The 16380-nt window shown below is 37.0% G+C and overlaps 1 protein-coding gene across 5 annotated transcripts in view; it reads right to left on the reverse strand.

The window, feature by feature from the left end:
- The window catches only part of FTO (FTO alpha-ketoglutarate dependent dioxygenase), a 254058-nt gene that overhangs the window by 128200 nt on the left and 109478 nt on the right, over positions 1-16380 (reverse strand). For all 5 annotated transcript variants that reach the window (XM_087739732.1, XM_087739731.1, XM_087739733.1 and 2 more), the window contains one exon: positions 11101-11225. In XM_087739732.1, the coding sequence (XP_087595858.1) occupies positions 11101-11225 (125 nt within the window). The remainder of the gene's footprint in view (positions 1-11100; positions 11226-16380) is intronic.

Here is a 16380-nt window from a genome sequence, read left to right on the forward strand (position 1 = left end):
AACTCCAACACAAATTACTTAGCAGTGAAATTGCACCTACTCATATTGTGTATGCGAAATAAAACCGAACAGATGTGCTCTTCCAAACCAAGCTATTGCTACAATTAAACCAAGTCATTTTACAAACCAGCGAGCTATTTCATGTGTGTCTATGGTGCTAATCATCTTTTCTCCACTCCCCCAGCCCAACAGAACAGCGAGTTATTTATAGAGTTATCTATCTTGCACTTTGCAGATGATGCCTAACATTATGACAACAGTGAAAAGGTCTCCGTACCTGCCTACCTAAAACAAGTTTCTGTAAAGTAATGAATAGAGACAGCTTGGGGACTATCCACCTGCACTGCCTGCCTTTTACTGCCTGCAAAGTGAAACCACAAGGGATTGGCAGAAGGTACTTGTCTGACAGGGCCAGGACAGCCTTTCTCCTCAGTGACAGCCTGGGCCTAGCCTCTTAAACCTGACCCACCGTAATTCCTTCACAATGCAGCAGCGAGGCAGCTGACAGTAGCAGCTGCACCTCCTAAGCGAGATGGATGGAATTTTCATAACTAGTTCCCCAAGTTACATTTTACCTTCAAGATAATTTATGAGCTGCTGTGGAGCCTTGAAGAGACAATATGCTTGCCATAAAATTAACTGTAACAGTCTTGTAGGTTATAATTAACACTGGGAGGGTAGCACCAACTGGATGAAACACATGGCATAATTGATGGTGAAACTGGAAATTAAGGAAGCTAACAATATCATTACTGCGCACATCACTTTAGTGAAAACTATGCTTTCCAGGGGTTAATTACAATCCCCTTCTAACGTACACATTCTGACGGGGAGTGGATGAGTGTCACAGCTAGGAGGAGGCAGGGTTGCTGGCAAAGCCACCTTGCACCTGGACTGATGTATATATTGTTTTTTTGCCTGGAAGAGATATACATGTCAAAGCAGCAGCACCAGCACCTGAACATCTGGCAGCAGGCACACTGTAGCTGAGAGATAGATGATTGCTCAAGCCTCACAGAATATTTCATTTTCTCTGTAGCCAGCATACTTAATGGCAAAGAAGAAAAAGTCCTCTGTGAGATTTCACTTAATGGCACACATTATTAATTTAAATGACTTGAGCAAAGAAAAACATTTTAACTTTATATTGTCATAACTCAGTAGCAAATTAAGATTTTTTTTTTCCATCAGTGTATTATCATCTTGGTTGATTACATTAGTCTTTAGAAACATGCAGAGCAATCCTTTTAGCATCTTACCTGTCAAGGGAATACTGAACTGAAGATGCAATGCTAGTGAGCTAGTTAATCAGAAATAATACTATAAACTGCTGCCATCTTTGGAAGGGAGAACATGCAATTCATCTACCTGTATCTAAGACTCTACTCTCTAGCCAAGGCTTAAGGAATCATTAGTGTAACATATTTATTTGAATTTCTCTCAAATTATTGTAATGAAACTTTTTTTTTTTGTCCCTGGACAAGATATGTGAAAATGTACAGATAAATGATGCAACAGTGTCACCTACAGGCAAGCAAAACAGTTAAAAACCTTCTCCAACATTGCACCCTCTTCCCTCTCAAATCCCTTTCCTGCCCTCCTTTCCCCTTCTCCAACCTCCCCCTCAATCCCTAAAACACAATCCCAAACAATTTTGGGATTATACATATCTCCAAATATAAAAAGAAGCGGGGCAAATACCTAAAACGCCTAGGATGGCCTAATAGAAAATAATTAGAGCTTATACGCCTTACAATAAACACACTGTATGGCAAGCAAGTCATCTATGCTGGAGTGGATACACTGATCACCTTACATCCCCTGAGCACTTGTTCCAATGCACCTTTACTAGGTGGTCAAAAATAATTCTGGTAAGAATATTTTTCAGAACTCAGAAAGACCAAATGTTGACATTACAAAATATGAGAAAAATAAAATGTCAACTGGCTCAAAAACAACTGGCAAAAATTTTACGACTATAGTCTAAACTTGTACGAAAAATGCCCTCCAGCATAACTTGGAGCTAAATCTAACTCCAGCACATCCACAGGCATAACTGATGGGTTCATTCAGTTTACCCTTGTGGAAAGAGTGAAACACCCTCTTGAGTAGCTCTTAAAATTCTCAGAAGTCTCTTTTTCCAACAGAATACTCCTTTCTCCCAGTATTACTGCTTTTACTGTAATACTCAATAGCCTTTTCTTAGCTTCTCCCACAAACCCTGCATTTTGAGAGCCTGTTTCTCAGTTAATCTTTTTGATACATCTCAAGATACCTTTTTGTTTCAATTATTTCTCTGAATTACTAATTATATCACTGATGTCCACTATGTTACTTTAACACACTGCTCACCCATGAGTCCTATCTGCTCCACCAACAACCCAGGCTAGATCATCTCTAGAATACAGCAATATGGAAATATAAATGAGTATTGTGAATTACCAGTAAGTTGGGGTGTTGCATGCCACCAGAAGTGTTCTCACTTGGCTAAGCCACTCAAGTAAATTACAGTAGGATTTTCTTCTGCTACTACTACATATGCTTTAAGCACTGTTCCTGTTTGGGGCTGCTGTCATTTACCAAAATAAGACAAAGAATATGAAAACAATGCATGTTACGTAACAGGTTCCCAAGTTCTCTGTTTTTACAGAACATCGTAAGCATAAGAAATGCCAACTTCCTTTTTCAGCTATTTTAAACATCATCATAGTTTATAATTCAGTAATTCCACAGTAATGACACATTAAGAATTGAAAATTCAGACAAAATAAACAGTACAAATAATATAACCAAATTAAACTGTTAAGATGCCCCAAAGATCTCATTAGTAGTGAAAATAAGCAAGTAAATCTAATTCTATTCTCCAGTCCATCTTAGTTTCTCTGATTAGTTGATACATCTCCAACCCATTCTTTGACCTCCCAGTGGATTGCACGTCCCTCTTGTCCAATGCTGTTGACATCGCGCAGTAATTTACCGTTGCTCTCTCACCAGCATATGATTATCTCTGTAAGTTACCATAACTTTTTGTGCAAGCAAACTGTATAGCAATGCAACAGACTGACATTCTTCTTTTTGCCCACAGTCAGCCATGATATCCACTGGCTTATCACTACCTCACAACCACGGTCTAGACTACTTAGAGCATTGACAGCATCTTGCTCAGTTTCTACATCCATTTAATTTTTGGCTGCTCCAAAAATGCCAGCAAGTGTACCAATTAGTGTCAGCTGTAACAGTTGCTTTATACGATATACACACCTGCCTACTAGGATCGGAGAACCAATGCATTTTACATAGGCCATCAGACACAGATACCCAATGGGAATAATCTTTGGCAGTATCTACCTGAACCATATTTGAACCGCCGACCTGAAAACAAAAGGCTTTGTATTTCATTACCAATCCCAGAAGCCATCAAGTTCTATGTATGTGGAAAAACTTTAATAACATAAGGCTGACAGCATTTGAGACTTAAGTCACGAACTTATGTAAGCATCTGCTCACTCATGCCTCATGCTATGACATGATAAGCACACCATTTGGCTAGGTAAACCCTTTATGTTACCCTCTGTATTGGTAATATACACAGATTATTTAACACAGATCCTCCCAATTAAATTTATTTAATTCACCTTTATGACAGATAAAGCTGTGACAGTAATGGTATTAACAACAATAAAGTCCTGTTGGGATAAGGTTTCCATTATTTTACAGAAGAGAGAATTCTATCTTTAAACATTTAAAATTAAACAAGTCTAGTTTTAGACAAAGTTTTAGTTCATAGTTGTGAGTAGTTTTATGGACATGTTACATACATTAGCACATTTTGCTGAATGCAAAGGAAAGTATGGATTGATATCGCAGAAGAAAGAAACCTCAGTGGATAAAGCAAAATAAATCTACCATAATTTTTCTCTCTGGACCAGTCACATGTTATCCCTAGTTTATAAGACCTGGTCTTTAGCTAATATGGGCAGCTACAGAGCACTGTACACCACAGTGAATTCTCCTGGCTTTTCTCCTTTTCCCCTGTCTCCGGCAGACACCATTCTCTCTTACAGGAATGATGACAGCTGATGCTAATGCTACTTTGTGGTTCAACTGTCTGATGAGGTGGCTAACACTTTGTCTCCACAGATTATAAATTTGTCACCTCTGCGATCTATTCAATCTCCAGTATCCTGCAGCCTGGAAACGCAATAATCTCCATTTCCAGCATTCGGATCTCCCAGTGGTAGTGAGCAAATCATTGTCAAACCACTGGAAAAACAACACTAACTATCTTTCTTGTACTACAATCATGAAAGCTTACATAAATAAGGAAATGTCACCCATGCTGCCTTTAAAAGCCTGTCCAGGTGAAATCAAGTCAAAACTCTAACAAAGTTAGATTAAAAAAAAAAAAAAAAAACCAACACGTACTCTGATAGAGTGGGAAAATTCTTCATAACTTTTTGTTTTGGAAGCTTTAATTGCACTACAAATAAGGACTAAATTTGTGTCATTTGTCACTTTTGGAAGTGTCACTGAATCATCTTTTGAAAAATCCATCTAACATAACAAGAAGAAAAGTATGACATCAAAAAAGGGAAATGTCAAAGAATTTTGATTTAGTAGTTATTTGGGTATGGGATGATGCATCTGTTTATGGTTTTCAGAAGTGGAGCATTAAAACTAAACGAAAATGATAAAGTAAACCCTCAGAGTAAACAATCCCTACAAAGCGCTTAATGAAAGAGCCTGACATACGCAGAAGCCATACAGAGAGCTGAAGTTCTGCGACTTTCATCAGACTGCCCTATAATACCATTTGTTTTAAGTCCCTACACCACGTAACATTTTTTACACTGTATTCGCTGTGTATATAGTGACATCACAAGGTAAGAAGCAGCATTTTCTGTAAGTTGCCACAGCTTGTAAACATAAAGTCTTTTCAAGGGTAAAGGGTCAAGACAGTTTCAAAGGAAATAATAGCAGTGGTTAAACAGCAGCATTTAATCAAGCAGTATTTCCATTGTTCTGTAGAGTACTTGTACCTATTGATCCCAAGCTTGGCTGCTTCAAAGACTCCTCAATACAAGAAACACAGGTGAAAGAGAGGCGGAAAACAGGAAGGGTCACGAGAAGAGAAAGAAGTCTGGTAATAAGCAACTGGAGAAAAGTCAAAGGTCAATCAAGGCAGCTGATGTCTAAGCATAACTACAGCAGGAGATCTGACAACTTCATTGAAGTTGCAGTGTTTTCTCCATTCATTTGAAAGCTGCAAGGTTGGTTTTCAGTCTGCCTCAAAGCACCTTCCTGATTAACATAGAGCATTCAGCATTACCATCTGAGTCACAACATACATTTACTTTCCGAAAAACTGTTTTAGGTTACATACTGGGTGCTGAACAGTAGTTTTCTTCTTTTAAAGAGCATACACATGCACACACACAAAATATGAATATCAAAGAATCCAAATATAATAATTTTTCCCCCCCTGTGATTTCCAAAATGATGAATCAAAATTTTTGTCTATGCTTGTTGCTAACTTACTATTATCTGTACCTATACTTATCTAATTTACTATAACTCTATCTATTCCAGCTGACACGCGTGTTGTCCAGAGAGGACAACTGTTACAGAAAACCCACCAGAGATCACACAGCTGTGTGTACTGAGATCCTTACTAATTTCAGAAACATGGATGCTAGATTCCTCAACATGAAAAAAAAAAAAAAAATTCTGTCATTCTCATATTACACAAAACAACCACAAAAGTTTTAAACAACTCAAATACTTCCCCCAACTCTCTGTCAGACTTTGATACCTCTGCAATTTGCCTGTTAAATCTTTGGAACTAGTGTAGTTCCCATTGCAGTAGTTTCTGAAGAGTTCACAATATTTCATATATTTATCATCTTGGCAGGCCTGTAAGAGTGTAAAAAATTTCAGTATTTGTCAAGGAGTCTTTCAACCGGTATTACCACATTTCAATTAAAAACTAGCATTTAGTGAGTTCCTGAAAAATACACAAAGTCTGTGACAGAAAGAAAAAAATGGCTCCAATTTTCCCAAAGCCCATGCTAACTTCTTAACCCATGGACTTTTCTTCTGTTACAGAAGGAAATATGTTCCTCCTTTACGTCAACACCACTTTCTCCTACTGGAGCTAAAAAGAGTAATATCAACCTCAATTACCTTCTTAGATGTGATCTAAAATTCCAAGGTATAACTTCTTCTTCAAAACAATTTTCTTCTTCAGAAAATAAAATGTATAAAATTCTTCCTGTTTGTATTTCATTTAATATGCATACTATTTTAGGATTCCACTCTCATATTCTTAATTATTCTTCTTATTATAGACCGTAACAGTGTTATCACAGATTAGGACTCAATTGTCACCTTATGTACTTATAATTTAAATTCCTATATGAATATCCACATGATAATCCAGATTTTACTGCTGAGAGGTAAGACTACCTCAGTAGTATGATCAGAGTTCACTGTAGCTACAAAAAAAATACATACCTTCACATTGTTATGTCAAAACTCTGAGATCTAAGAAGGGGTTTGACAAAGGCAAAAAGCGCTAAGGAATTATAGCTCAAGTTTGACTTGAAACCTGAAACTTGCACGATTTGCCATGAGTAAGAGGTTCTTTTTTGAAGTGTTGTATATGGAAGAATATAACAATTCTAAAAATACATAGTGATCTGATCTACAAAATGTTATGGGTTGTAGAATGACCTCATAAAATAGATTTTTTTCATTGTGTTATTTCAATGAGCCAAGGTTTTAAGCTATTGATTCTTACAAGACATAATCAATTAACACTTTTCTGCTGTTTATCTCACGAAGCGGAAGAATTTAGTGTTTACTTTGGTCCAAATTATTTATTGAATGTTTATTCTGTTTTTACTATGTCAATTTGTCATTACATGATGGCTTAGAGAGAACTGTTAAGATTTCAGAATTTGACTAGGTAGCACAACTATGAAAATACAACAATTTTAATTTTCATTTTTCCTGTCAAACTTTTCACTTCATTATGTCTTTCCCCAAAACTTTACGTTTTCCATTACCTGGCTGAATTTCCCCTAAGGGAAATGGTGCAACTTCACTCAGGGAAATAGCAGAGTCTGCGTCACAATAAAACCATTTTGCACTAATACAATCTTTGCATGAAAAGGACTTATTTTAGTAATGATTTAACTAACAACGTTTTTTCCTAGCAGTTAATAATTTCAATATAGTTACATGTTATCCTTTAAATTAATCTATTGTTTATTTCTTGATGACAAATTAGTTTGGTAGCAAATGCATCTATATGAAAAATATGGCAAAAAACTACTAGCAATTAAGCGGAATATGTTATGCAAGCCTTAAAGATAATATTATTAATACTGTATGATACAACTTCTACTAGGAGGAATAAGAGACACAATTTTTATTGAACTATACTGTCCAGTTCTCTTGGGCATTTACTGATCAGGAAAAGTGCAACATTCCCTTTTGAAATTCAAGTCCTTTTTTTTTTTTTGGCCAAACTGTTTCTGTATGATATAACAACTTTTCTGGTTCCAGTTAAAAAGTTAAATAAAAAATACCAATAGCATCATCAATGGGCTAAAAATATTAAGGCCTTTTTTGAAAATGAATCAGGTGCAGATATTGAACTGTACTTTTTCATCCTTTGTCTCACTTTTCAAATGATAATTTCTTCCACAGCCACCATTAAATCTTGATCTATTCCAGCTCTCTGTATGGGTCATTGATTCTAGATGTACCATGGTTATTTTTAAATGTTTCCCTTTCGTAGAGAAAAAGAGGGCTGTCTAGAGCCAGATGGGTAACTTCACACTTCATTTATCAAACCCAATGCATTAGACCCCACCCTCTCTTTCCCACTATTGCTGTTAAATTCCCATATAATTTGGTAACAATTTTCATTATCATACAGTGACCCTAAAAAGTCTACACAGGTTTGCATGGTTAGTCCAAAATTCACAGCTGTTCCCTTTACCCTCTATTTGTTACAGTAGAATCTAAGGTTCCCCTTACTTTATAAGCTGAACAGTGACCTTCTATAAGCAGAGGTCAAGAAGGGGTCAGTTCAAAGGGCCAGAGCAGCTCTTTAACAGCTATAACAACCTGTCCATCAGGCACTATCATGCAGTATAAACAAATCTGGGGCTTTAGAAACTCTGGACCATTTCTGTTAACACTTAGAGGACATTCATTGAGTCCTACCTGAAGTATTTTGGATCACTACCACTCAACACAGAACAACGTGAATCCCTAGAAGACCTGCTCAGATACTTAAGATACTGATGACATCTTTGAGCCAGAAGTGTATGAAACGGCGAGCCATAACACTAAGCGCGCTACCATGCGTTTTGGACTACGGAGCTGAAATAAAAACTTAAAGTGTAATTTCAGTTGGTTAATAGGCAGAAACACTGGTACAACTTCAAGCAAATAATGCAAGGACATGCTTTAACCAAGTAGATACGTACACCTATCAAAACAGTTCAGACGCCTTTCTCTGAGAAAGGCTAAATCTCTAAGAGTTGAATAACTTTGTATTAACAGTTCCCAGCACATTTTTTTTCAATGACACAAATAAATCCCATGAAAGAACAGAATGCCTACATAACTCTACAAAACCAAGTGCAAAGTAAAGTTTTTGCCAGCTGCCCTCCCTTCGTTGACCTAAATTTCTTGAAGTTGTACTGTTCATAATGTGCTCTCTAATGCACAATGTAAGGTAATTAGAGTCATCTGTATTTAACTTCCAGAGGAAAAAAATTCTATTATCTAATCTAGCTGATCCCCTGATAGCCTGTTGAAAGTAAAATACTGTAACCTATTGCCTGCCCTTTGACAAGTGCTAATTATTTCCTGTCCAAGCACATTTTTCTCATGTAATTCCAAAGTACACAATAGACTGATCTCTAAAACATGGGCAGCCCTGCTAGTACCACGGCGGACGTTTTATAACTTTCACCACCGTATGCTTGATGGCTACCACAGCCAGTGCTTCATTCCAGACATCTAGCTGAAGCTTTGATGCAGTAAAGTGAGGTGTATGGTAACAGCCTGTTTATGCAGATCATATGGATGAGACTCTCAGATAGGTCACCGGGATGGGAAACATCAAATGGAAAGAAAAAGGATTATGGATATTTAATACTCAAAGGACACTTCCTTTCAGAACTTTCAAGGCACAATGCTCTTGAAATTTTCTTTCAGGTGTTTAGTTATAAGGAGGCCTGCACTTTGTCTGCTTGTGCCTCTGCCCACCCCCACCCAAGAACTTCAGCGTTTCGGTGTCAGAGACTAGACTATGTCTACAACTGCAACGCTGGCTCCAGCCTCCGATTACATTGTGAGCAGAGGCCAGAAACACTGTAACCACATTACTTTTAAATGAGTCCCAATTGCCAGGATTCCTATGGTGACTTCATATATTAGAACATCACTGTTACCTAAATGAACACTAAAAAGATATTCCACTCATTAGAGTCGTTTAGCCTATCTCTAGGAAGCTTTCTACTCTGGTTTACAACAAAGATGCATGTGTCCCATGGAAAAGTCTTAAGTGATTTCCTCTGTTTCCAACACAGCCAAACCATTTGCATTTTTTAGTAAGCATAGTGACGGAAGGCAAAAAAAAAAACCCTGACAAAAATCCCTTAAATTCCGCAAAAAGGAAGACACAAAACCAACACAACAACTGATTAGTATACAAATAAATATACATCTTAACTGATTAGTATACAAATAAACATTCCATACTCATAAGAACACAGACTTATAAAACACAGCCTCTAATTTGTAATAATGATTGCTACTATGTAATAATGTTTAATTTTTATCTAAAGCTTCTAAAATGTTTCAAGTCCACTCACTGTAATTATTGGGAACAGCGAAGCCGCTCAAGTGTCAGATCCAATTTCCACAATTAAATTTTTAAAGTCAATCTCATAGAACTTTCAGGAACTTTCCAAAATTATACACTAACAAAACACAGGAGAACTCCCTTAACTGGAACATTTACTGCAGGTAAAAAAAAACCATGCCAATTAAGTGCTAATTCTGATTAATGAAATCTCAATAAAAAAAAAATACTTTTGACTAAAAACTGTATTTAATTGTAAGCACAGGACATATCCTGGCTTTAAAGGAAAGCTGTACATTTGGTAGAAAAATTTCAAAGACTGATATTTTATGTAAGTATCATAAATAAGAAAAAAAAAAGAGATTACTAAATAAGTATAAATCTATAGCTTTTAGAAATAGATGTGAAAAAAGGTGACATCAACTCATTTGGCAGCTAAACAGGACACAAGGTGGCTTATGGTGGAAATTCTCTTTTTTGAATTCACGTATTTCTGAAACAACTAGAAGTATGATGTATCTGTCATTTCTGAAATGCATTCATCTGACTACACTCCGGTAATAAACTTTTTCGAATAAAAACATACGGTTTAAAGGTTGGACTCAATGATCTTAAAGGTCTTTTCCAACCTTAACAATTCTACGATTCTATGATTCTATACACAACTTTTAAAAATTGTTAACTACATCACCTGACTCATTACCATGGCAATACAGTCAATTTAAGAACTCAAGTATAATAAAACAATCAAAATGCGAACTCTAGCAATATGTACATTTATGCCAATCTCACCCAACACAACCCAGCTAACACCAGTAGGATACCACAAGAAAATGTGAGGATCATGAAGAAAGGAGAAAAGAAGGGTACCTATTAGCGTGGCATGCCAGCAAGCAGTACTGCAATACAAGGAAAACCTTAGGGCACTTAAGGTGATACCAATCCTCAAATATGTATGCTGCCTATCAAGCTATTATCAATAGATTGCACTATGTAAGTACAACAAGGGAGCATTCTACTCCTCAAAGTAACTCTGAAATCAGAAGCAGAAACACTGACTATTCCATTCAAGGAAAAATACTATTTGAACAGTAAAAATTTTGTATTTTTTTTTAAATATCAACTTGTCCTCCCCTGCAAGTGGATTTATAGGAGTATATTTGACATAGTTGTTTCTAATTTTATTACCTTACTGTTTTTCTCAAATTCCTCACCTTGCTGTCCATTCTTTACGCTGCCTTTGTCGCTCGGTAAGAACTAGCAAGAAGCAGCTGATGGTTTCATTCCTTTGTTTCTTAGTTTGTTCCTCTTTTCCAACTTCAGAGAGGACCAGGCTTGTCTTAAAGGGAAAAAACAAAAAAATTATAACCTAGAAATAGGAAACAATGTGTAAAATTAATAAAAAGCCTATAAGCAAATAAGGACAGTAAATCAATAGCTTTTTTTATTACAGTTCCACTGCTGACAAATCAATACAGTAAATGATGGTTAGAAATGGCGACCATATATTTGGTATTTAATCAATGTACATGGCACATAAGGTAAACCTTAAAATCTCATTTCTTTAAGTAACACAAGACATTGTGCATTCTAGCTCTCATTTTCTCGAGATATAATTCTTTTCTTTTCTAAGTATTTTCTTGCATCAAATCATATCAGAAATGTTTCCCTCAATACCGCATTCGTTTGGGGGATTTCCCCCTCCCCTTTGATCCTTGGTGAAGCTAAAGTAGAAAATACCTGTTTGCACTGTATCTACTGAAAGGAATTTCTGATGATGTACCCATGTTTTCTTCATCATGAAATATTTCAAGCAAACAAGTAGTAAAACGCTACCTTTTTCATTTATGGAATAAATAAAAATTGCTAAAAATATATACATAATATACCTATACACACGCAATGGGTTTAAGTCATTGTGGGGAAGGATCACATTCAGATTCTGCAGACCAAAAATTACTGGCCTTCCCAAATACTGTGTCGACAGTTAATGTTGATGTAATGAAACTGCAGATCTTCTTATTGTCCTTTGCCCACCCAAGCAAGCTACCTCCAACTCCCTTACTCTGTCTTTACCTTCAACTACTAACTCACTCACCATTTTCTCCTCTTTTTTCCCCTATGCTTCCCTATGTCTGCCAACTTGGGAAAGAAACAGCACGTGCTGATGGTCACACTACTAACATGTAAGTCGTAAGTCAACCAGTGTACATCTGCTGACTTGAAGTGCAGCAGTCCAAGCCCAACACAGAGATCTAGTGTCGATGCTGCCGTCTTTTGCTTCAGTAAAGATACCGTATTTGCCTTTCTTGCCTTAACCAGCCACTGATTTTCACTTAATCATCTTTGCTATTCTAACCTTTGGCCACATGTTCTGCAAACGATCAAAGTATTTAAATGTTTTTGGGAAGAATAACTGAATGAACAGAATGCTTGCACAAACCTAGTTTTTCACAGAAAAGGAGGCAAAAAATACGTTTCTAACCTGAGCAGTTGTGGTTGAGTTTGAAAACACAACTCAAATATCACCAAGAGCTGCAATTGCTGCCCCCAGCATGGCCTCTCTTACAGGAACAACACGACAAAAAGACATGGCATATTGCCTCCTCCTCAAGATCCCATACACATTACATTCTGCCCTGCCCAAAGAATAATATGCAGATTATACACTTCTTAATATGTAAAGAAAGCAGTGACACTGCTACTGCCATGGTGGTTCCAAGAGACAAGCATGACAAGGTCCATAGAGACAGAAAATAATTTTATTACACCAACATCAGATGAGAAAGACCAAAAAGCGCCTTCATCCCCATCTCCTAGCTCTATCAGTTGGCCTACCAAAAGGCATTACCCCGTAATATGGGACTTACACATCAAAAACAACATTTTCTTGTAAAAACCCAAAATGTTCAAAACTGTCTATACAGATCACATTCTTGACCCTGCTTTGACATTACAAAAAAAAAAAAAAAAAAAAAGCCAGAGAGTATTTTCAGATAGGGATTCCCTAACATGAGTTTCCCTTGCACTGACCTACATCATCTTTTCCACAAGCTCTAATATCCACCAACTTCAACGATCCTGATCTTACAGCCTCACTTCCAGCAACTGCACAGTTTAAAGCAGGATTCAACAGAGGACTTCAGCATATGAGAACATACTCACAAGAGATTAAGAGACATACATTCTTTAATTGATGTAAAATTAACACACCTTGTCATTCAGAATAGACACGCTTATTAAGGCTTTGACTTTCATATTTACCACGTGCAAGACTTGACACAGCACTATAACTAAAGCTTATCTCTGTATTATAGGATGATCAGATTGTAGCCATACAGCTAGGTCACAGTACACCAAGATTTCCCTTTCAGAACCTTTGCATGGCCTTGTTAATCACAACGGGATAAGGAAATCCACTGGTGATAGTGTTGAAGTCTACTTCTCTCCAAGACTGCAGAAAACCCCCAAGTTTACTGAAGCTATGCCTCACAAAGCTGAAAGTATAGTTATTTGCAGGCAACAAACATCAAGATCCCCTAAATAAGTGATTCGCAAAGTGCAGAGCATGGAGAACTGATAGTTCCTAAAGAATTTTCAGTTAAAATCTGATGAAAAGAGGATGTGATTAGAGTATTATGTCAGAGAAAACAGGTGACCACTTCTCCAAGCATTCACAATCACATAATGCTGTGATACTGAGTTCCACTGCCTGAAGTCCCCTCCATCTACAGGAACACAATCATTCCAGAAATTGAACATAATTTAGTTTTCAGTGGGAGAACAATTATATTGCCCCAGCCCTCTGTTAACACCTTTCATTTATGTGGTGATGCACACAGGTCCAACTCATAGTTTGACACTGACTTCATAAACGCTTCTTTACTGAGCCCTGGGAGTACAGTTGCAGCTACCTGGAGGGTGAAATAGTACTACTGAGCAACACACAACAACAATACACAGCAATTTAACTGATTTACTTGTCTTCTAAGAGAGCTGAGGGCAGTAAGGCTACCTGCAACACAAGTGCAGGGCTTGATATATAGATTTTATATTTTTTAATAACTTGATATTCTTATAATCTCAATAAAAATCCCGAATTGTAACAAAGCAGCATTCTGGGTAAAATAATATTATAAAACACGTTCCTTTGAAAGTGTTCTTTTCTATGTAACTTGTTTTGGGATTTATTTTTAACAAGGGGATTCAATATATACCTTGACTGATAAAGGTCAAGGGTTCAAGAAACTCGGTCAAAGATGTTATCAGCTGGGAAAGCCATTTCCTCACATCAACACTGATAAAAATCCATCAGAAACCCAGCCGATACCACCCCTGCTCTAAAGGGCAGGAATGACCTTCTTTTGAACATCACTATAGTTGTACATCCCATCAAAGAAAATCTGACCTTGTGTCTCAATTCTTTTAATGTTCTTTAATGACAGATAATTGTCTGCAGAGGCCCCCTTTGCCCAGTGCTGAGTGAAGCCTTCACATTTCTGAACTGGACTCAACACTGACCCGGTGTTTTTCAGCACACTTGGGACCGCAGGACAGTAGAATAAATAAACAGCGTAACCAGCCCTACAGCCTGTCTTATCTCATCCTTGTGTTCACAGAGATTCTTGAGGGTGGTAATGTTTACAAATTGTTGAAACTTTCTTTCTTCTGCTTCCTGAGCTAGAAAAAACATATCCTGGACAACCTAAGCAACAAGATTACGCAAATTCCTTATCACCTGGGGGAAGCAACTTCTTGTCTCATTGGCCAGCACGTCTCTTTATCAAGTAGTTCTGTTAATATATTCAGCAAATCTTCCCCATTTCTCCTTACAGATCTATTAATGTATTTAGGGCATTTCCTTGTAAATCCCAAATGGTGTGAGCTTAAAAACAAACACACAACCCACCTATCAAAAAAGCCCAAAGCTATATACGCATATGGATATAGCAGTTGCCAATCCAGTCTTCTATGTTAAGGATAGTATTTAGGAAAGTATACCCTTTTACCTTCCTCCTAGTACAGCGGCAGAACCAAGTCTAGTGCTCTACTGACATAGGCAACAGCCATCAGAGCATCTTCTCTTATTACATAAGAAAGAAAGGTACTAAGATATCAAGAGAGCAGTATAATATTCCTCTCATACCCACTGACAAAAATATATCAGTGACATGGGACTGAATAGAAACTGTTATAACCAAGTCTTACTATTCAGCCAGGATGCACGCTCAAAATTAGATACCTTTCACGAGTCTTAACAAAGCTAACCGAGGTATTGTAACAGGATTACAATAATATTTTTTTTCTTAGATCCACAGCAGAAGAAACTATGTTTCAACATCAACAGGCCACTACCCTGCTTAACTGTATGTATCCTGGGTGAATACCACGAAATGCTTACAAACAAGAAAAAAAAAAGCAACCTCTAAACACTCCAAAACCCACACTGGTACATTTTTAGTCTTTGAAAGCTAGACTTTCCTTCCTTCAATACAGACCTCTTGGGGAGCCAGACTTAAGGTCAGAAACACTGTATAGCTGGAGACATGAAGCCTAGTATTCTGTCAAACAAATTAGCCTTCAGTCTGAACTAAAGTGGCACTTGGGACAGTTTGTCTCTTAGTCCCACTTTATTGGGTCAACAAATCAGATTTTTCACTCTGAGTTAAGATTTAATTTACTCACCACCAGTCTAAATAGAATAAGCTTCTGAATCTTTACTAACCTCTTCTACTTTAACATAGCAGTCATCTCTCAATAATCAATAACTAATACAGAAAGGAAAATAATAAAGCGTAAAATCTGTAAGCAGGGCTAAAATTTTACATGTCGTTCTGTATCTTCCTTGTTATTCTTGTGACTTTATTTTGCTCTTAGTGCAAAAAGTACCCTGATGAAATTTTGTAAAACTAGAACACTGTGCCTTTTCGAGGGCGGGCGGGGAGGGGGGGGGGGGGCAACAAAACACGAACCTGAAATTTATTAAACCATGTCAATTTAAAATGTCATAACTTCTATGTGATAAAAAAAACCTACTAATTGCTTACAAACCACTCCTCATTTCTTCTTTACTTTTAAAATTTTTACTTAAAATATGAGCAAATGCACACATTTTCATTGATACGATGGAAGCAGCCAGTATGGTTTAAGTTATCACCCAGTAATTTGGGCACATTAAACCCACTTCTCTGCCTTTTGTTTATTAATCCACTATGCCAGATATCACAGTTTCACTCAGCAACCCTCATGTTTTGGATGATATTGAAAAATGGCTCATGTTTGTCAAAGAAAGTAAAAAAAAAAAAAAAAAAAAAAAAAAAAAAGGTAAAGAGGAAAAAAGTGTTGTTTATAGAAGCCAGCTGCTCTGGCTTCGGCGCCAGCAGCTCTTCATCCTGCTATTTTACGCTCGCAACCCCCACTGCCCCCACTGGCACAGGTACAACTAAATGTTGACTTCAATGCTTCAGAGAGCACTCAACTGATTCTGTACATGA

The sequence above is a fragment of the Nipponia nippon genome, unplaced genomic scaffold (assembly GCF_047370975.1).
Source record: "Nipponia nippon isolate SJK-2023a ecotype South Korea unplaced genomic scaffold, ASM4737097v1 scaffold_7, whole genome shotgun sequence".
Classification (NCBI taxonomy): Eukaryota; Metazoa; Chordata; class Aves; order Pelecaniformes; family Threskiornithidae; genus Nipponia; species Nipponia nippon.